Genomic DNA, 22,164 nt, shown 5'->3' with positions numbered 1-22,164 from the left:
TCATACACATAAGAAACAATAAAAATTTCATAAAATCAACAACATATATCATATGAACAAAAAATATAATAAAAAGTAAATAAAATTCGTATGAATAAAACTAAAAGAAAATAAAAAATTTCATACGCAACATAAATATAATGCAGTAAAGGATAGAAAAAAATTCATATAAAAAAAATAAAAATATCCTAAAAAAAAGTCAATAACATTTGTCATATGAATAAAAGAAATACAATAAAATAAATAAAAAAGTCAAACAAAAATAAAAAAAATTTCATAAAAAAATATACATATAAAGAATAGTATAATAAATGATTAAAAAAACTCATAAAAACATAACATGAGAAATCAGAACACTACACAAATAATATAAAAATATTTATCATATAAATAAAAAATATAATAAAAAATATAAGTAAAAAATACAATAAAAAATATAAAATTAAAATATAAAAATGAGTATTAAAAATAATAAAAAATTGAAATATTCAATTTGCTAGTGATTAAAACAAATTTGAACTATTTTAATAAAAAAAAATTTAGAACAAATAACTATGAAGAAGTAAGAAGAACTACAAAAAATTATTATGAAAGTAATAGTTACTAGTATCTTTTTATAGAAGAAAATGAAGGATAGAATTAGTAAAAAAAAAAAAATAAAATTTCACCTAATTTTCCAAAAACAACAAGCAACCATGAAAGTGAAACGCAGAAGCTACAAATTTTAGCTTCTTCTAAACGTGTGTTTCGAAGCAGAATCACTTTTTGCATTCAGAAAGATAAAAATGGTCAAACAAAAAAGTAAAACTTTCGAGAAATTCAAACGTACTTCTCTCTTTCCCAAGGTGTTTGCAAAACACACCCGTAAACATGAACAAAATAAATTCAAATTTTCACTACTTGTTTTACAAGTAATATCACCTTGAAAACATAAAAATAAAGCCTATCTAACTACTATCTCATAAAAAAAAGTCGAAATACTAAATAAAAATAAAAAATAAAAAAGAAAAACTAGACAAACCAATTAAAGGGATACGTGCAGAGCACGTTCAAACCAGAGGAGAGTTACTTAGAACTCTCCAAAGCCCAAATCCAAATCCAAATCTAAAGCTGAGGACTGAGATTTCACACTCGCACACTCGTTCCCATACTATGTCCTCTTTATCACTTCTCTTTTTCCTAGGGTTTTAGGGTTAGGGTTTCATTTACCAATCTCTTTCTCTTCTCTTTTTCTCTCTGCCCTTCTTTCCCTTCCCAAATAGCCATGGATAGGTACCAGAAGGTTGAAAAGCCGAAGCCTGAATCCCCCATCAATGAGAATGAGATCCGAATCACCACACAAGGCGCCATCAGGAACTACATCACCTATGCTTCCTCTCTTCTTCAGGTCCCCTGCATTCTCCTCGATTTCATGCATGTTCCGTTCTTCCCTGCATTCTGGCTTCAATTCGATGATTCGACGACTTCTCTAATTCAAAACGCATTTGTGTTATTTTTGCTATTTATTTGTTTATCTGTGTATTTACTTCGTTATTTCTGTGTTGTTTCTGAGTTGTGGTTTCGGAGTGTTCTAAGTCGTTGGGTCGTTCGCCAAGGTGATTGTGAACTTGACTTTCAGTTGACGAGGTTTATGTGGGAGTATCTCTATTCCGTGATTAAGGTCATTCTGCAAAATCTGTTTGGTAGTTTTAACCCTTGATTGCAATGACGTGGATAAAGGTTCCCTTTATTATTGTTTAAGATTTCATCAGACATTAAGTGCAGAGAAAAATTTTCTGCGTATTTAGTTGATCATAGTATCAAAAACGTGCGCATTATTAACATTGTTTGGATGAGTCAATGGAGGAATGATTAAGTGAAAGAAAATTTCATCTTGAAGTTATTTTGTATTGTTTGATGGATTGGCTATGGAGATCGGGTGGTACATTGTTCAAGGTGTTATTGTGTGATCTGATGTGGTATCATTGAAATATATATTTTGGTTAATGTCTTTATTTTTATATTTTAGAAGATTTTTCATTATTTTAGAATTCCCTATTTTGTTGCTTCTATGCTGTTTTCCTGCATCGTGATTAAAAAAGTGGCAGCTAGTGGAATTCTAGAATCCTGGGGAAATTGCGTGGTGTCTGAATTTTGTATTTTCTTAAAGTAGAAACAGAGTCAGGCTTTGGGAAGCCCACAAAACCCCCACTTGGGATGGGGAAGGGGTGGAGTGCAGAATTGAGGCTTTGAACCACACACTCTCCTTTCATGTCCTACTGATATTGTGGGAGGGGGAAGAAACCACTAGGAGGTCCTGATGCAGAATTCAATTATGGATTAGTTAATGTCTTAGATGTATTTTTGAGAGGATAAAATACTAAATAATTGAACATTATTTGTTAATGGGAGTATTTACTAGAGTTAAGATACAGAGGTCATTTTAAATGATTGTGATTCCCTAGATGTCACATTTCTAATTGAGTTAAAACACAAATGGAAAAGAGTTACACACCTAGATGATCCTTAAACATGGCAGGGAATTATTCGAAGCTTCAAATTAGGAATTTGTCTTATAGAATTAGCTAAAATCAAAAGAATCCAATGTATTAAGAAATATACCAAATGAGAAGTGAAATTGTCATAATTTAGTAAGTCTCCAAATAGTCTGTTTTTGTCCTTTTATGTTGTGATTCTGTAGTTTTTCTTGTATTAGTCAAACATGCACAACTATTTTGTTTATATTTTTAATGCAATTCATAAATGCACACAACTTTTACGTTAAATTCTTTTCTTAAACATAAATACAGCTTCATTTTTCAACTTTTTTTAGGTGGGCTTACCAGTTTGTGTCTGTAAACTTAGCAGACCTGATATTCTTTTCTTTAGTTAACCTACTTATTCTAGTGAATTTTGAACTGACTACAATAATCATATATTATCATGCTTTGTGGGATTGACTATGTCGATAAATGTTGCTCTTGAACTGTATTAAAAGCCACATTTTTAATCCTTCTGTAAAGTTAATTTGATCTTTATTTAACATTTTATTTGGACTGTATTATTTATCCCATTCTTGCGCCGAGGCTTCTATTGGTCTTCTTCTCACCTGGGCATAGTCTCCTTAGACGTATGTTCTTACCAATTGGTGCTAGTTGATGCTTACTATCTCACTGTCTTCTGTTTCTTTAGTAAATGCCATTGCAAGAGTGTAATATTATCAACTGATTCTTCAAGTGACTGTTTGTGGTTGGATTATGACTGACTTCTTTGCTGCAAGTTTTTCAATATGACATGTCACTTTGTATTGTTCTTGTGCTTGTGACTACAAATGATTTGCAATATATATAACTTGTTTTTATCTAATTCTACTAGAAAGTAGTTGTGATTTGTTTTATGACTCCTGTTTTTCTTTGTTTCCATATGTTGTAACTCGTACAGGAAAAACATGCAAGAGAGATTGTCTTGAAGGCTATGGGACAAGCAATCAGCAAGACAGTTGCCATTGCAGAGATTTTAAAGGTCAAATTTCTTTGCAAGATATTTCTTTTTCTCTCGGCGAATGTACCCTTACAATTATGGGAATGAAAATCGAGTATATCTTTCCAATAAAAGAGTTGAAGATATCAAAGTGTTGCAAGTAACTCTATAGTTACTTTTAATTGATGAAAGGACATTCACGAAGCTCCCAGACAAGTATATAAATGGTTGCCACAAGTTACAGAAAAGAGTTAAATTTTTAGAAGTGTAATACTTTGGGGCTACATTTTATTATTACCTAATTGACTTACCTTATTAAACAGAAGAGGATTTCTCAGCTGCACCAAGATACTGCCATCAGCTCGGTCAGCATAACAGATGTGTGGGAACCGATTGAAGAGGGTCTTGTACCGTAAGTTAAAAGTTTTAACCTTTTCTGCAAATGCATCTTTTTATGTATGGGTGGTAGAGTTTCTGAACAACATTCAATGCAGTGTTGAAATGACTCGTCATGTCTCTATGATCTCAATCACCTTATCAACTAGAGAATTAAACAAAAACTCTCCAGGGTAAGTTGTTGAAGAACTAGGAAAATTTTATTTCCAATCTTCTCATAAAGTTGAATTACTCCTGTTATAATGGATTGCAAGGAACAAATTTTAAGCTGAGATATGATTTTGTTTATAGGTATCAAGCTCCACTTAATGTGGAACAACCAAAACCACAATTCAATTATCAACAGCAACTGGTAAAGCAAGCACCTGCTCCGTATAATGCTGTAAATGAAGGTAATCCCTTATGTATATAATGAAACACTAATGTATTATCTATGCTATAAATTGAAGTCTTTATTCATCTAGTCTAATTTGTTCTTCTAGACTCTTATGGCCGCGGTCGAGGTCGAGGACGGGGACGGGGGAGAGGCAGAGGAAGGAATTGGGGGAGGGGTGGTTATGGTTATCAAGGTGGTTATGGAAATTATCAAGGTGGATATGGTTATTACCAGGGTGGGTATTATCAAGGTATGAACTTCAACTAGGATATTCTGTGGGTTAATGTTTTGATGCTAAACTCTCATTTTAATTATTTCCCCTCCCCCTTCTTTTTGATTGTGTTCATATCTTCTCAGATAATGGTGGGTATTCAAATCGAGGCCGAGGAGGTGGGCGAGGCAGAGGTTGGGGGTATCGTAGTAAGTTTACACGATTTGTTTTTTAGATCATTGCTTGTGCTGGTGATTAATTTAATGATGAGGACTTGTTCATTTTGGATTATTTGAAGGACTGATTTGCTCTGAGTTTTATTCTTGTGCTTGTTATGGGACTAAGTCTCTTTTGTTGTTAATAGTTTCTCATTGTGGCTCTTCTCTTTTCTTCTTTTTGATGTATGCTACTTAGTTTTATATTCTTTTTAGTTTATGCTATTGCTTGGGATCAATATCATTGTTTACTGATCGGTTTCAACATTTGCAATATATAGCAGGTTATGATGGTGGTAGAGGTGGAGGCGCAGGTTATGAAGGGGGAAGAGGTGGTGGTGCAGGGTATGAGGGTGGAAGAGGCGGAGGTGCAGGTTATGATGGAGTCAGAGCTGGTGGTTATGAAAGGGGCAGAGGTGGAAATAGGGGTTATGGCCGTGGTAGGGGACGTATTGGAGGACGTACAAGGGGTGGTGGTGGCGGCAACCAGGTGTGATAGCAATGGATAATTTATGTCGTTCTTGCTAAATGCTTGCCTTGACCATTGAGGAGAATTATTAAGCAGTATTTTATGTTTTTATATCATGAAACTGGAATGGGCAAGGTTTTGTTCATCTTTTTACATTTAGCCGGAAAGCATTTTGGTTTTATATGATTGCTGTAATTCATTTCAACTTTTTACGGTTGCTAACACCATATTTTTATCTGTATCTAGTTTCCATGTGCTTTTAAATTGATCAAGGTAGTTTTTTGTTATAGCCTTGCAAATATATCTGAGCAGATACATACCTCATTTAAAGAAAAATTAATTGTTCAGCAACTGATCAGTGTGCTGACTGCTACAAGTTAAGGGAACACCAACTTTATTTTACTATATATTTCTTACGGGAAATATAATTAACGTTATTTCGTATTTGTTAGACTAGAACGGATGGGTTGTGCACTCATTTAATAGTACTTTGCGCTGGATGTTTGGTTCTAAATAAAAAAACAAATATATATTTAGAGTGAAACTCAAATGTTACTATTTGTAACTTATAATTTGGAAGAAAGACAGACTGGGAATAGAGATGCTTTGGTAATGTGTTTGGTGTAAGAAATATAAGATTAAATTATGTCTCAATAGTATATCTGATTTAAGATAAAAATAAAAATTTAAATAAGTAAAATTACTAAAATATTCATACTAAAAAAATCAAAATAAAATCCTAACCTATTTAGCCATTTCCCTAACCCCGTCCCTTTCCCCCTTCCCCTTCTCTCTGTTTTCTCGTTCTCTCTCTCATCTTTGTACTCCTTTCGATGGCAAACCAGTGGCAACGGTGGCTTCTTTTCACGGCAACGATTGTCCTTCATCGAACCATCCTCGATGGCTTAAACCAGAGCAGCGATTCTCCATTCTTCCACGATTGCGTCTTTCCCTTCTTGAATTGCTGCTAGGCTGTTCAGCACTACCATAGCCTTCTTCGCTGTGTCGAACCCTTGTTCTGCCCCAAGCTCTACTAGTGCCCTCATTGCGCCTACGTTCATTGCTCGCTCCCTTCCATTCCTTGTTTGGCCTTTCTCTCTTATACTGCCCTCTGTTCTGTCTTTTGTAGCTTGTTCTTCTCTTTTATTTTTTGATTCTGAAATCTTTTCGTTTATGAGATTATTGAATCTGATTTTGAAATGTTTATGAAATTGTTATTGTTTTTTGGTATTATTGTTGTTGGTGGCGGATTGGTGATAGCAGATGTATGGTGCTGTTTTACTGTTTAGGATTGACAAATGTGAAGTGTTGGCAATGGGAAAATTTAAAGAGTAAACACCTAATCCAGTCTTTGTCTATTTTCACGAAGGACAAAGCGATTCCTGTAAAAAAAAAAAGGGGACACTTCGACCTTCAGCCTTTTTATTTTGGGATAATACGATCTCTATGTTAAAAAAATTATTTAAATAATAATAAAAATTGATTTTGTGGGAGTTTTATTTGTATTTTGTGGGGGTTTTAAACCTCCACAAACTATTAATAAGTTTGTTTTTGAAAAATTCCTTCACCAATGGTAGTTAAGTAAAGAAAAACTATTAATGAAAATGATGCCACAAAAAATAGTAATTGTAGTACAAATACTTTTTAAAAGAAAAAAATAACATCGAATAAGAAATGAAAAAAGAGAACTTTAATGTTGATAATATTGGTATTATTGATGATGACGGTAGAGGAGATAATGATTATGATAAATCAATAAGAATAACAGAAGTAGGAGCCATCATAATGAGGATGAAGAAGGTAATGGTAGTAGTGATTGTAATTAGCTATATTATTGAAAATAATTTTGTGAAGGTTTAAAACCCCCTACAAAATACAAATAAACCCCCCCACAAAATCAATTTTTATTATTATTTAAATAATTTTTTTAACCGAAGAATCGTATTGTCCCAAAATAAAAAAGTTGAGGGTCGAAGTGTCCCCTTTTTTTGGATAAGGACCGGATTGGGTGTTTACTCAAATTTAAAGGATAAACTTAAAATATAAAATTTTAAAAGAAGGTATTTTAGAAAAAAAATATTAATAAATTTCAGTATGTGTCATTTAAAATTTTTGAATTTTTTTAAATAAATAATTTAATTATTTTAATTATTGAAATATATAATTTGTAGCGCGTTTATTAATTTACGTTACATTGATTTATCTTTTTTAGGGCGGTAAACGAGATATGTGTATTTATAAATATAAAAATATAATTTTTAAAAGGTTTAATTACTCTGCAGGTCCCTATAATTTCACCAAATTTTCAATTAGGTTCTTATACTTTTTTTTTCAATTGGGTCCCTAGATGTTATTTTTTTTTTCAATTTAGTCTCTGCTGTGATAAAATCGTTTGAAATAACAGAATATTCTGTTAAAAAATAGAATATTTTCATAATTAATTTAGAATAACTAATTAAACACCTCTTTATTTTTTTAAAATACCAAAACAGCCCTTGGTCCCCAAAATGAAAGATCCTTTGTCATCCCTAACTTTCTCTGTCTTTGTTGGAGTTGTGCACAAAGATGTTGTGAACCGCCGACGTCTCCGTCACCACGATTGTGAACCTGTTACCCACCAAGCCAAATACGCACTCCATCTTCTTTCTTTCTTTGTTCTTCTTTTTTCCTTTTTCTTCCTCACTTCACGAATTTCTTTATCTTCTTTTCCCCTCTCACGGCGAATTAGGCAACAGTAAGTTCTTGGCGTTTATCCTCCGTTCGTTGGGTTCATCATCCATCTGCGTCGTCGTCCGTGACAGTGTGAGCGTACGTCGGTTGGTGGTCTGCCGTCGCTTTTGATATGCTATGTACTGTTCGTCCATCTGTTCTGCTCTGCTCCACGTTGTTCGTCCGTGGGTTTTGTGGCGTTCGCTCGCTGTGCCTCGCCGGGCCGCGCCTCGCTACCTGAAGTCAATATGCCAAAACAGGTAACGAGTTAAATTTTTTGTTTGTTTTTCAAAGTTGATGAAACAGATTTAAGCATATGATAATTTTTTTGAGATAATGGTTTTTGAGTTAATTACGAAAAATATAGCAGTGGTTGAATACTTATTTTTTGAATTAATTTTTGAATTTTTTTATGTAATGGTTTAAGGTAGAGGAAACCCTATTTGGATTTGGTTGGTAATGCGAAAACAGTTGTAGAGACTCTGAATAAGGAGATTAAGGATGATCTTTTTGTTTGACCAGGAATCACCCTTGAGGAAAGCTATATAGAAGAATTCTAAGGATAATGCGCCAAAGATGGAGGTTCAGATTGCTAAGGATGTTGTGCCATTCAATTTCTTAACACCAACGAGGATCATAAGAGATGCAATTCTTGGAGCTGGAAGCCCGGCTCCGGTTGTGGTGTCCAATGGTGCAAACACCATGGATGTAGGTAGGGCTGTGTTGGTTCAGACAGAACCCAGGACTAGGTTGAATGCAAGAACTTGGGGGACCATAGGAGTTGGCCTCGGGACCATAGGGGTTGGCTTCGATTATTGCATTGCTACTGCAGTGACTTGTCCCGATTGACTTATTGTTGCAGTTGATAGGGAATTTTGGATTTAGATTTAGTACCATTGAATTTGAGGTATATATTCCTGAACCCATACTTATTGATGCCCTTATCTTTAGTTATATTTTCATCTGTCATATAGTGGAATGGTTCTTATTTTAGTCTCAACATTGTTAAGTAACAACCAGTATGGAAAGTATACGAAATTGAGAATATGATGATTGATTCTATTGATTCAAGCATGTCTCAAATACATGTTTATAGAAACAACTTAAGGTCTAACAACAAATCATAAAACGCTAGTAGAAATTTTTACTGCAATTGTTTTGAAATAGGATCTTTCATGAACTCTTTTATGTTTCTATCCATAGCTAGTAGTTCTGTGATAGATAGGATTACATAAGCTGGTGTAATTACTATGTGACAACCCAAAATTCCAAGTTCTAGGAGATTTTTTTTACTAGTTACTAGTGAGTACTGAGTACTGAGCAGTGCTTAAGGTAAATTATGATTGTTTGCAAGAGTCCTTTTTTTGGAAACTAAATTATAAAAGAGTCGGTGACTATTGATGCTATTTGTAATGGTTTAATCCAGGGATGTGGAGTGAAAATTCTGAACTGTTGCCTTATATGTCTTATCTTTTTTCGATACTTGAGAAAATATGTATTGCCTTATATGTTATCTTCTTTTCAATCTAGTAAAGTGGTGAGTTTGATTCGTAGTTCAGTAAGGGAGTTTCACACTATTTTTGCTATGCATCAATCTCTGTCTCCTCCTTCACTTTGTTTGCATTGGGTTCCACCTCCAGTTCATTCTGTTAAATTGAATTGTGATGCTAGTTGGTTTGCTCCTTCTGGCTATGCTGGTTTTGGTTGTATTATTCGCAATCCTGATGGATGTTGGTTGAAAGGTTGCACTGGAAAAGTCGAAGTGTGCAGTGTTCTTTTTGCTGAATTGTATGCAATTTGGAGAGGTTTACTTCTTGCTTGGGAGAGTGGATTTCGTGAGGTTATTTGTGAAACAGACTGTTTAGAAGCTCTTTTCTTGGTAAACCAAAGAATGCTTAGTAAGGATATTCCGGAATGGGATTTGGCAAAGCATATTCAGGAGGTTATGAATTGGAATTGGAGAGTCTCTATTCTTTTAATTCAGAGGACTGCAAATAGTGTTGCAGATTGTATGGCTAAAGCAGCTGCTTCTGTCGCGGACATTCACTCGAATTGGAGCCAACCATGGAGTGAGCTTCAACATCTAATAGATTTAGATATGACCCTAGCCAATTAATTTGGTTTTGTCTCTTTTTTCTTTCTTTTCTATTTAGTCACCAAAAAAAAAAAGATCCTTGTTACCTATGGTAGTGATTATTTTCAACCATGGAGGTGGATATGGTGGTGACCGGAGAACCCCCCGAAGAGTTGAATAGACCTCACAAAAATGATCCCGACTTCCTTTATTTCAAAAGCAGGCTACAGGCTACCATGCTTTGATTGAAGCTTTTGGTGGACTATCTTGTTGGGACATTTGATGAACTCAAGTATGCTTTAATTGAAGCTTTTGGTGGACTATCTTGTTGGGACACTTGATGAACTCAAGTCTGCTCTTTATTGTTGATCCTATGCTGGTTCAGAGAGTGGGAGTGGGAGTTGCAACACAAGAACTGATTTATAGATTATCTGTATTACACTGAAATTATGTTTTCTATGGTTTTCATTTTTAGATTTCAAATTTTAATAACATAAATTACAAAACCTTTTGGTTTTCTATGGTGTACCATGATACGATAAAGACACAAACTATATTTCATGAATCCACACAAATGTAACATATTATATGATCATAATAAATACTTGAATAATGAAAATTGAATTTTATATATACTTATTACTACTATTTCTGTTTCATTTTATCCATTCTTTTTTTTCTATATGTTCTTTAAAAATAAGGCATTTTGAAAGTAAAAAAGAAAAAAAAAACTATTTTTGGTACAATTTATTCATAAATAAGCAAAAGAATGATAATGACAAAATAAAAAGGATTATATAATTTTCAATTAGGTCCTTATACTTTTTTTCTTTTCAATTGAGTCTCTAAGGGTATATAAGTAATTTTACAATTCACTAACATTTTTTTGACGTTTAACGTTAACAGGGACTAAATTGAAAAAAAATAATGTATAGGACCCAATTGAAAAGAAAAAAAGTATAGGGACCTAATTAAAACTTCGATAAAATTATAGGGACCTGCAGAATAATTAAACCTTTTTAAAAATAATGTTTCAAATAATAGAAAAGATAGGCGGTTTCAAATAATAGAAAAAATGAGGGGTTTTAAAATAACAGGAGATATAGGTGGTTTTATCTAACTAATTAATGGCCGACGGGACATATGACGTAATTTAAAATTGTTCCTTTAAAATAAACACATTATTTTCTTAAAAACCAACCTATTTAAACTAATAGTAAAAAAGTTTAGTATTAATTTACTTCGCTTTTAAGTATATTTTATTAAAAAAATATTCGTTAAAATTTAGCTCCTAAATTAATTAGGAAATATTTGTATATATTTATACATATAATAAATAAATTGTCATAATAGAATAAAAGAAATTGTAATAAATAAATAATCTAAATTGTTTACAATAATATAATAAATTTTTTATGAAATATTAAATATATATTTTTCTATAGAATGAGTAGTATTTGGTTTTATTATTGGCATTATAACGTATTATTATGAAATTGATTTTGCTTTATTATGGAAAAAAAAATAAGCATGAGGAAGGTGTTGCGTTAAAAGACGGAGGTGTGGTGAAGTGGTTGAGTTAAATCAAATTTACAAACTTATAATAAAATAGTAAAGAAACTTTAGAAATTTGGATATATGGCCTAAAAATTTGATCTTTTTTATGTATTTTTTTAGGAAAAGTCTAGGGGGCAGTAATTTTATTAAATTTTGGCCAGCATGTAACTAGTAGAGAAAAGTGAGTCATTGGATAAAATTTCACACCAATCTCACACCATCAAATCATCATTGATGGCTAGTTGATGGCTAACAATCACAAAAATTGCTGACCCATAGCATTGCACTTTTTTTTATTAGTTTAAATGGGTTGGTTTTTAAGAGAATAATGTATCAATTTTAAATGGATAATTTTAAACTATGTGATACTTCAATTGGCCATTAATTAGTTAGTTAAAACTATCTATCTCTGCTATTATTTTGAAATCGTCTATCTTTTTATTATTTAAAATTGTCTGTTTTTCTTATTTTTTGAAACATTCTATTTTTAAGAGTTTAGTCTAATTTAAATTATTAATATTTTTTATTATTTTTAAAATTATATTTCATATTTACAAATACACATATCTCGTTTACATTATAAACGAGATAATTATGAATGTATTTCGTTTACTCTATAAACGATATATGTGTATTTTTTAAATTTTATATATCACGTTTACTGTATAAACAAGATACATTCATAATTATCGAGATAAATCAATGACATGTAAATTGGTAAATACGCTAAAGTTATATATTTCGGTAATTAAAATAATTAAATTATTTATTTAAAAAAATTCCCTAAAAATTTTCTCTTCTGTGTTTTTATTTTTTGAAAGTATTAGAGAGACTAAAATTTTGTATCTCTAAAATAATATTTTAGTTTCAGTCTCTAACTATCAAATATAATACTAAACTCAATCTTAGTACCAAAAAAAAAAAACTTAGGAAGTTAACCTTTGATATCTACATAACGGGTGTACAAAAAAAAATTATAATTTTTTTCATTTTGAACAATTTAATTTAATTTTTTTTTCACATATTTAATATGCCATCTGCAAGTACTTCCCCTAGAAACTTTGTTTCTGTGAAGCCAATGCAATACTAGTCTCCAGATTATTAGAATTTTTGCTGGTCATTTGAAAAATATAATCAAACTAATACATCCTAAAAAATAATTTTGTAAAAAATATAGACATATAAAAGAAAATATTAACTAATCTAAGTAAATGAAAAAAAGTTAGTAAAATTTCATATGACATGTTTTTTGGATCATTACTGAAATTTTAGGTAAAATATTACAAATTCAATATTATATTATGAAATAAATTTTTCATTTTATTAGGTAACAAGCAAGCAAACATAAAATAAACATGACGTATCACATTGCCTCCACAAGAAGGAATTAAGGATAAAAGAAACTAAAATAGTAATAATATTACACTATCACAAAAAATCTGATTGGATGTTATATGCAATTAGATTAGGAATTCAATCTTGAGCCAAAACAAATTGCATAAAGAACAAATCAAGTTTCGTAGAAAAGATTATTTTCTTTTAAAAGAGAAGAAATGACAAAGATTTTGCCAAACCATGCCATTATTCTCTCATAAGTAACAAATGCTCACAGAAATCAAACAACATGAAGGACTAAAATTGAAAAATATCGGGCCCAAGCATACATAATTAATTTTCTAATATACTTAACCGAAGCATGCTCACATCGTTTGTAACTACTATTACCAAGTTCAGGACACTTCATATTGTTAAGAAATGGGGACATTGTTTCTCTTGTTCTTGAACTATCATTTGCACGACCTTGTCATTGCTCTTCAACTGAAGAAGACTATTCCATACACCCACAATTTTCTTGATAACTTTTACTGCATTAGGTAAAACCCTGACAATGATCAAGTAAGTGTTTCAAGTGGTTCCAAGTTTGCAGAGCTGGTTGCTCTTCTATCAAGAAGTTTTTCCCTAAAAAGAGGCTAGATAATAAAATATTAGTATAAATAACTTGAGAAGTAATAGGAAGATTGCGAACAATAGTAGGAATCATAGGGTTTATCCATTCTAGAGGATTAGTACCATTAACAATAGGGGAGACAGCTATTGTTGGATAAGCTTCACTAATAGGGATTTTCATGAACCCATATCACAGGATCATAAGCATAAACAACATAATTAATGATGCAATTAGCACTCCTTCATACAATGTCTTCATTTTGATGATGTTATGAATGAAGCAACAACAATGAACCATCACATAATTAGTCATAAGTAAACCAAACAACTATTGACTTAATGATTGTCCTTTGCATAATTTCTTGTCTTAATAGTGAAGCCATCAAGGATTGAAGATAATTGATGCAAACACTGCAAGATCTGCCTTTTGGTTTCAGTCTACTACCTAACTAATATCAAGTACCAACCAACAAGCCTAGGATTGGAAGTATGTTCTAAAAGCTGACATATCAACCATGTAATTTACTTGGATAAGTGTAAGATTAAGCTAGCATGCTGATTCTGCATTCAGAATAACAAGTAAACTAAACTCTGCCTTTACATATGGAAAGTTTCTTGTTTCCTTCGGTGGCTCATAAAGAGAAAGATTACAAACTTCTTGAAAGAAACAATATAAAAACAAAAATTTCTCTAGGAATTTAACTTGTGTGTTCAATTCTTGTAGATGAAATGAAAGATTGAGCAATAGAAATCAATATTATTACTTTTAGAGAAACATCATTAATATGAGTAGAAAATTAGTACACCAAAATCAGTATTATTACTTACTAAAGGAAGTTCCCTTCTTTTTATTTTTATCATTTTCATTTATTATTATTTTTTTATTTTTAGTTTAGTAAATTAAAATCTAGAATATGTAAAGTAGACAATGATCGACTAATTGTAACCATATAAGTATGTCATCAACCATCTTATTTCATGTTCAAACCAACTTCAACTTCATTTCATAAACAAATGGTACATGAGTTACTTATACTAGTGAAAAAAAAAAAGTCTTCATGACTCAAAAAATATGGGACTAATACATAACATAAAGTTCACTATTCTAAACAATATAGGACTTGTATTTCCTTATTACAATTAACTAATATAATTAATCTACTAACTTTATTTGCTCCCGTGTTACTAGATCTTGTGACATGCAACAAAATTGTCATTATCACCTATAGTTAGTTATTTCCATTGTCATGCATGTTTGGGAACATCTATTAATATAGAGAAATTAGATAGTTTGGCCATTGAGGCTATCCAAGTGTCAATGATGACTGAAAATTCACTATATCATTATAATGAACCCATCTTCGGTAAGTATACCAAATTATCGTCAAGTAATAACTCACAATGAGTGAGGTCGAATCCCACCAAGATTGATTGATTGAACAACTTTAGTTACTGGGTGATTTAGTCAAGCTAATCAAGAAGAATTGTTGAGTGCAGCATTCTAAATAGTAGAATTGTAAATGACTTAAAGATAAAGGAAAGCAATAAAGTGCAGAAATGTAAAGAGCATGAAAGTAAATTGCAGAAACATAAATGACTGAATTGTAAATAGGGAATGGGTTGATAGCAGAAATTAAAGAAAGCTATAAAGAATAGGAAAGATAAGAATGGGGAAGATTCATTGGAGTTGGGAGATATTGCACTTTTTGGATTAAATTCAGATCATCTCATCTTCAATCATGCAACTCATTGACCTCTTGGCAATCATAATTGATTGAACCCCAATTCCTTGGAGATTCAATCTCTCAAATCTTGATAACCAGCTAATTCCTTGGTCTAGTTGCTCATGAAGAGAGATAAGCTTGGTCCCTAATTTTACCACACATCCTCATAGATCCAAGTAATTGGGTAGATTTTATGTCACCATATCTAATCCCAAAACCCAGATTTACTCAATGTGAGAAGGAATTTCAAGCAAGGTCTCATGTTTCCTTTTTCAAGACTCCCATGAAACCCATTTTGTATTCAACCTCTTTTCTAAGATGATTGAACACTAAGCATGAAGAACGAAATTCTTTCTAGTAAATCAAAGAGAGATGAAGAGAAGAAGAAATTCACTATCAATTAATCCATCAAGTACAACAGAGCTCCCTCCCCTAATGAGAGGGAGTTTAGCTACTCATAGCTTAGAGAAAAGTAAAAGAGATGGAAGAAGATGAAGTGAAGTAAGTGTAAAAATAAAAGTCCCAAGCTAACAATCAACCCCTTTTTCAGTCCCCTCAAGGGGTATTTATACTACTCCTATTACTAGAAATGAAAATTACACAAGGAAAAGAAAATTACAATTGAAAATTAAAGGGAAAAAAACCATTAAATTGAGGCATGTGAGTGGCGTGTGCGCGCAATGTTGGCTTGGCGTGCCACGCCCATAACTCAAGTGGCACGCCCACAGTGATGTCTTCATTCTTCTTCTCTGGTAAATTGAACTAGCGTGGCACGCCCAGAACTGGCGTGTCACGCCTTCAGCAAAGTCCTTATTCTCCTTTTCTGGTCTGTTGAACTGGCGTGCCACGCCCTGCAGTGTCATGCCACGCCTTGCAGTGTCGTGCCACGTCCTTGTTAAGCTCATCAATCTTCCTCTCTGGTCACTTGTACTGGCGTGCCACGCCCAGGTCTGGCATGCCATGCCCTCATTAAGGTCTTCAATCTCTTCTCTGGAATGTTGGACTAGCGTGCCATGCCCAGGTCTGGTGTGCCACGCCTCTTATGGTGCATGATAAGTCCCCTCTGGTCTAGTAAGCTGGCGTGCCACTCCAAGGACTCAAGTGGCATGCCCATGATGCGAACAAGCTTGGCGTGCCACACCCCAAACACCAAGTGGCACGCCCATTGACACTTTGACTTGGCGTGCCACGCCCAAAGTCTCAAGTGGCACGCCTTCGATGAAGCCTTGTCCCTTCTTCTCTGGAAGTTTGTATTGGCGTGGCACGCCTTTGAACTGGCATGCCACGCCCATATTAGAGCTTCATGCACCCTTTCTGGTTGGGTGAGCTGGCGTGCCACACCTTGGGCTCAAGGGGCACACCCATGTTGATGGTTGAACTCATAAGCTTGGTGTGCCACGCCCTAAGTACCAAGTGGCACGCCTTCGATGTTGCTTCTTCCTTCTCATCTAATCAGTTGAACTGGCGTGCCACGCCTATTGTGGAGGATAAGACTAGCGTGCCACGCCTAGCTTGGCGTGCCACGTCCCTTGAAATTCTTTAAAGGTCCCTCTTGCTAGAATGCCTAGCATGCCACGCCCAGCAGTGGCGTGCCACGCCATAGTAAAGCATTGGAGTTCCTTTTCTGTAAAAGATAACTAGCGTGCCATGCCTGGTCTTGGCGTTCCACACCCATTGTAGTTCCTCATTGCTTCTTTTCTGGAAGTTATAACTGGCGTGTCATGCCAGGCCTTGGCGTGCCATGCCCTTTGAAACTCTTCAAGGACTCCACCCTGGTTCATGTACCTAGCGTGCCATGCCCAGCAATGGCGTGCCACACTCACAGTAATCCTGTATGGGTTCTCTCTGGAGATGATAACTAGCGTGCCACGCCTTACCTTGGCGTGCCACGCCCATAGAAACTCCTCCAATTTGCTTCCTGGAATTAATAGTTGGCGTGCCAGGCCCAGTCAAAATAGTGGCGTTTGCACCAAGTGGCACGTCCAGCACACATGCCCAACTCATTTTTCTTGCTTTCTCATCTTTGGTTGTCTTTTTCACCTGAAATTCAAGCAAGACTCATTTTAAAGCCATGTCCCATAAATTTATCATATAGTTCATGAAATTGCATCAATTGAATGAGATTTTACTAATTCTATGGTCCTTTTAGATAAGAGAATGAGGTAGATGATGTAAGTCATCAGTCAACTAAACCATTTTGGTTCCACTATTCATGTCATGTATGTTTACTAACTTTTTGTGCTAAACCTCATCGGTCTAACATGTGTATACGTTGTTGGATGCCCATTACATATCAGCCATTAGTCTACTTGAACTTTTGGCAAATAGGTATGCAGTAAAATGAAAGAGAGATAATTATAAGGTATAAACCCATTGGAATGGCAAGAAACTCTTCTCATTTAAGCTCATCCTTAGAACCTATTTTTGCTATAACCTATGCAGTGGTTTCAAAAACTTTTGAATTGGTGGATAATTCAAAATAATGACGCCTCTTACAAATAAGATAAATTTTCCCTCGGCTCCTAAAGTGCAGGCTTCTATATATATATATATATATAGAGTGGTCTTCATGCTTTTGTATGTGTATTGATTTCTTGAAATAAAAGGTGGAATTTGCACAATATGGCGGAAATGTGTGACTCGCTTGAAACTCTCTCAACCAAGAGATCTGATTGGGTCATCAAGGTATGGGTAGTCAGAATTTGGGGAGGCCAGGTCGAGTGAACAATAATGATAGTAGAGCTATAGAGTTTGTCATGCACGATTCGAAGGTTAGTTAGCATCAGGTTGATTGATTTTCTATACTTATATTTTACATATTTGTTCTTTGTGGTCAATTGTTAAGTAGTTATATTAATCATGTTTAAATAGGGCAATAGGATGCATTATACGGTTCGTAAATCTATGGTGAGGGTCTTCAGGCTTGTTTTGCCAGAAGGACAACAATATAGTATGTCTAATTTCATAGTGATTAAGAAAAAATTGTGGATGAAGGGTAGCTTGATGGAGTATAGGATCATTTTATTACAAAGAAGTTGAGTTGTGCGTATAGCTCAACCGATGTTCCCATATCAGTACTTTATCATCAGGCATATTTAATCCATTTTTCATATAGAAAAGCTCAACGATCATGTTTTGTTTGGTAAGTAAATTTAATAAGGTTATAAAATATTCTAAATAGTTAATAAAATAGGTCTTCATGTTCTATTTGGATTTTTTTTTTTTTTTATTTTTAGATGTCCTTGCTCAGGTTATTGGGAAGGAAGATCCCAAAGATTTAGTTACTAAACAGGGGAAGGAGATCGAGCAGTTGGTGGTTTAAATTAAAGATATTGAGTAGGTTTGATTTGAGATTTTTTACAAGTAGAACTCGATCAACTATACCTTATCTGGTGATTTGTTTGATGTTATATAACCCTTTCTTGATGCTGATACATGGGAACCTCTTTTAGTTATTATTTCAACTTTTTAGAGCGAAGGAGTGAAATGGTACATGGATGGTAATGTGGTTTATGTGTCTGTTTGGTGTATATTCATGAACTAGTTTTTCACTGAATTATTTAACATGGACCTAATAAACAGGGAAACTTAACATGCAAAGTAGTTTTGACACCTCCAATTCCTCATATTAAGGAGTGGATTCTTTTAGGAACAAGTATGTATGGAAAATTATTTTAGCACTAATAAAAGAGAGAACAGAGCAGGATTAATGTTAAACTATGAATTTTACGTTCTTTGGCAACATACAAGATGATAGCAACTTTCATCACAAAGGATAAGTCATATCTCAACTCATTCATATAGGTTTGGCACATAGGAACTTTGAGGAGGATTGTGCTCTATAGACACAATTGAGGATGTTTTGAATACAAGTGAGGTATGTGTACCAGAAGTCTCTGGTATGGGTTGTGAGATGGATCGAAAATTTGCGAGTTGAAGCAGTCGTCAAATTTTTTGACAAGAGCAATGGGGGCTAGTACATGCAAAAATATTCTGATGGCTAAGTCAGAATGGATCTGAGAGGTATAAGGTGTGAGAAATGAGTGACGTACTTGAGTGGAGCCTCTGGCTCTCCTTTATATAGTTGGTGGTAGTTATCTCATCTTATCTTGTTTGGCTAAGATAAGGGAGGTATTTGAATTCGAATGTCAGTTAGAGACTGTAGGGCCAATTTAGGTAGTCCGAAGGGGCCATCCTCGAGTAACCAGGTCGGAGGCCGTCTTGGTGTGGGACTTGGGAGTCGGGTTCGTAGCAGTTGCCCCGAGCAACAGAGAGAGTGTGCTCAGCCTCATCGCTGGGAGAACCTTTACTCGCCGTTGCGGCTTGGTAGGGCGCTTGTTTGTTTGAGTTACTTGGTTGAGGTCGGCGAATCGGAGAGTTCCTGGTTGTTTCATGATCAGGCAAGGAACGCGCTGTACAGTGTGGGAGATCGTTTAAACCTTGGTTAGTTTGAGCGTCTTATCACACGCTCGTTGTTTTTCCCGAAGGAAAGTCTGTCAGTTGCATTTTTCAAAGCATCATAATGGCATTTAATGTGAGGGGACGTTTTGGTCTTTCCCTCAATTTTTGGCTTTTGCATTTTTATATTTAAAAAACACTTGGTAACCGCTTCTACTTCTTCTCTTTATTTTCTTCGCTTTCACTTTTTTCCCTTTTTCTTTCTCTCTGCTTCACATCCTCCTTTCTACCATTTCGCACTCTTTTCTCTGCTGCTTTAAATTTTCTGGTCCGTTCGTGCATTCCATGTGTCCGTCCAGTGCTTTGAGTTGCTCCTTGATCCTTGTGATGACAAGTCATCATATACCCATTTTTCAAGCTAATTTCACTTGTTTTATTAGTCTTTATGCACTTTCTTGCATCTCAAGTAAGTGATTTGGAATGAAAATGCATAACTTCTTTGAATCAAACAACCACCATTAAATTGATGCTAACTCATGAGGTTTAAGCAAAATTTAATTGATTTTTAATTGATTTATAAGCCTTGTGAATTTAGTGATACTTTGATTGGTTGTTTTGATTATTTGAAGGTGAAGAAAAGGAGGAAAAAGGAAGCGTGGCTTAAGAAAGCGTGACTCAAGAGATAAGAAACGTGGCACATGGAAGGGAGGAAGCAAACATTGCCCTCCACAAGGGCACACTGCCCTCCAGGAGGGCAACATAATGAAACAAGCTTTGAGAAGCAACACTGCCCTGCCCACAACAAGGGCGGAGCACAATTTGATGCCAAGGATCAAGGAGAGCAAAAACTCTGCCTTGCCCTCCTCAAGAGCAATATCGGGCTCCAATCAAGAATAATTCAAAGGAAATTGCTTCCTAGTGCTTCCTATGGGTTTCGAACCCAAGGACAAGGAGGGAAGGAGTAGCGTTCAAACAAAAAGAAAACAAGCTTGCTTTCATTCTCCATGAATCGAACACGGCACCATGAGGAAGTAAGGAACTAGGCGTGACTTTGGTGCCAAGAAAACCAAGGAAAAGAAGCAGCGTGCGCCTCCACCAAGTTTCGAACTTGGAACTTCACTTTTGGAAACATTGCCCTGCCCTCCGCGAGGGCAGGGCAGCATTTTGTGGTGCACAGCCAGCGCACCAGATTGGCACGCACCAAGGACTCTCGGCAGCAACGGCACGCACGGGCAGCAAAATATGGCGCACCAAAAAACTCTGCCCTGCCCTCCACAAGGGCAGGGCAGCATCCTGCAGCACCATTGCGTGCGTGGTTGGTGCATGTGGTGCTGCAGGATGCTGCCTGCCCTTGTGGAGGGCAGGGCAGCATTCTGATGCATCACACGCACCAAGCACGGACGCAAGGGCAGGGCAGCCTCTTGGAAGCCATTTTTTCATGGGCTGAAAATTGGATTAAAAATCCAATTTAATTCTTTTCTTCACCAAATCAAAAGCCCATCCAAATGCCAAAATCCAAGAATAGAAAGTGTATAAATAGGAGATAGTTTGATGTAATTAGGACTTTTCTTTTTGAGCTTTGAATCTTTTCTTTTATTTTTGACTTTTGAACCTTCTCTTGGAGACTTCATTGAGAGCTAGGCACTGAGATTTCAGAGAATTGGGGAGGAGAATTGATCTCTCTTCTTCCTCGTTCTTGCTTGAGCATTTTTACTTTTCTTGTTTGAGTCTTGGGTGTGAAGAATTGAGGAATTTCTGTCTCAATCTCCATTCAAGATCTCTTTAATTTTTCTTCTGCATAATTGAGTTTAGTCACATTTCCTTTACTGCTTCTTCTTTAATCTCTTGTTAATTGCTTTGTGAACTTGGATCTGGGAAGGCAATTGAGATCTAGACTTTGCTATCTAGTCTCTGGAACCCTGAGATCTCATTTTCCTTTTGGTTCTTCTGTGAATCCCTGCTGCAATTTAATTTCCATTTCTGTTTGAGATCTAGTCTATTTCAATTCATCTCTTGTTTAGTTAATTGTTGCAATTTAATTTCCCTCATTTGAATTCTGAAATCCCAATCCTCAAATCCCTTTTTCATTCAAGCAATTTATATTTCTTGCACTTTAAGTTACTGCAATTTACATTTCTTGCACTTTAAGTTTCAGTCATTTAATTTCTTGTTCTTTAAGATTCAGCATCTTTTACTTTCTTGCTCTTTAATTTACTGCAATTCTCCCCTCTCCCTTTACATTCCAAGCAATTTAGTTTCTTTTAATGATAAACCACTCAACCAATACTTGATTCGCTTGACTAAATCAACCACTGAACTAAAATTGCTCAATCCTTCAATCCCTGTGGGATCGACCTCACTCCCGTGAGTTTTATTACTTGATGCGACCCGGTACACTTACCGGTGAGTTTTGTGTTGGATCGTTTTCCACACATCAAGTTTTTGGCGCCGTTGCCGGGGATTGAAATAGATTGACAATGATTAAGTGAAGTGGAGGTCTAGATCAAGCTCTTTTTCTTTTCTGTTTCTTTAATTTTTTTGAATAACACACTAACTGTTTGAATTTTTGCTTAAACTAACTAAAACTTCATTCTAGCAATAGATTGAAGTTTCACTGGTTTTCTGGATT

General features: G+C 34.7%; 1 protein-coding gene and 1 pseudogene across 2 annotated transcripts; both read left to right on the top strand.

Moving 5' to 3' along the window:
- The first annotated feature begins 1,074 nt into the window (after nt 1–1,074).
- Nucleotides 1,075–5,367, top strand: LOC107484409 (uncharacterized). Of its 2 annotated transcripts, none has more exons than XM_016104995.3 (8): nt 1,075–1,387; nt 3,421–3,501; nt 3,783–3,871; nt 3,954–4,028; nt 4,147–4,247; nt 4,338–4,481; nt 4,589–4,651; nt 4,942–5,367. In XM_016104995.3, the coding sequence occupies exons 1-8, from the start codon at nt 1,265–1,267 to the stop codon at nt 5,151–5,153; spliced, it is 888 nt and encodes a 295-aa protein (XP_015960481.1). In that variant the 5' UTR covers nt 1,075–1,264; the 3' UTR covers nt 5,154–5,367. The 2 variants fall into 2 exon arrangements, with proteins under 2 accessions (XP_015960481.1, XP_015960480.1); XM_016104994.3 differs by having other exon boundaries at nt 4,939–5,367.
- Nucleotides 5,368–6,800: 1,433 nt separating this feature from the next.
- Nucleotides 6,801–10,466, top strand: LOC107484406 (2-hydroxyacyl-CoA lyase-like; annotated as a pseudogene).
- The last annotated feature ends 11,698 nt before the right edge of the window (nt 10,467–22,164 follow it).

The sequence above is a fragment of the Arachis duranensis genome, chromosome 4, assembly GCF_000817695.3.
Source record: "Arachis duranensis cultivar V14167 chromosome 4, aradu.V14167.gnm2.J7QH, whole genome shotgun sequence".
In the NCBI taxonomy this organism is placed as follows: Eukaryota; Viridiplantae; Streptophyta; class Magnoliopsida; order Fabales; family Fabaceae; genus Arachis; species Arachis duranensis.
The sequence above is the reverse complement of the archived record's forward strand: the minus strand, read 5'-3'. Positions and strand labels throughout refer to the sequence as shown.

Coding starts and splice junctions, on each gene's coding strand:
- LOC107484409 (XM_016104994.3), top strand. CDS start 1,265: ATGGATAGGTACCAGAAGGTTGAAAAGCCGAAGCCTGAATCCCCCATC. Junction 3,502..3,782: donor CCATTGCAGAGATTTTAAAG/GTCAAATTTCTT, acceptor CTTATTAAACAG/AAGAGGATTTCTCAGCTGCA. Junction 3,872..3,953: donor ATTGAAGAGGGTCTTGTACC/GTAAGTTAAAAG, acceptor CATTCAATGCAG/TGTTGAAATGACTCGTCATG.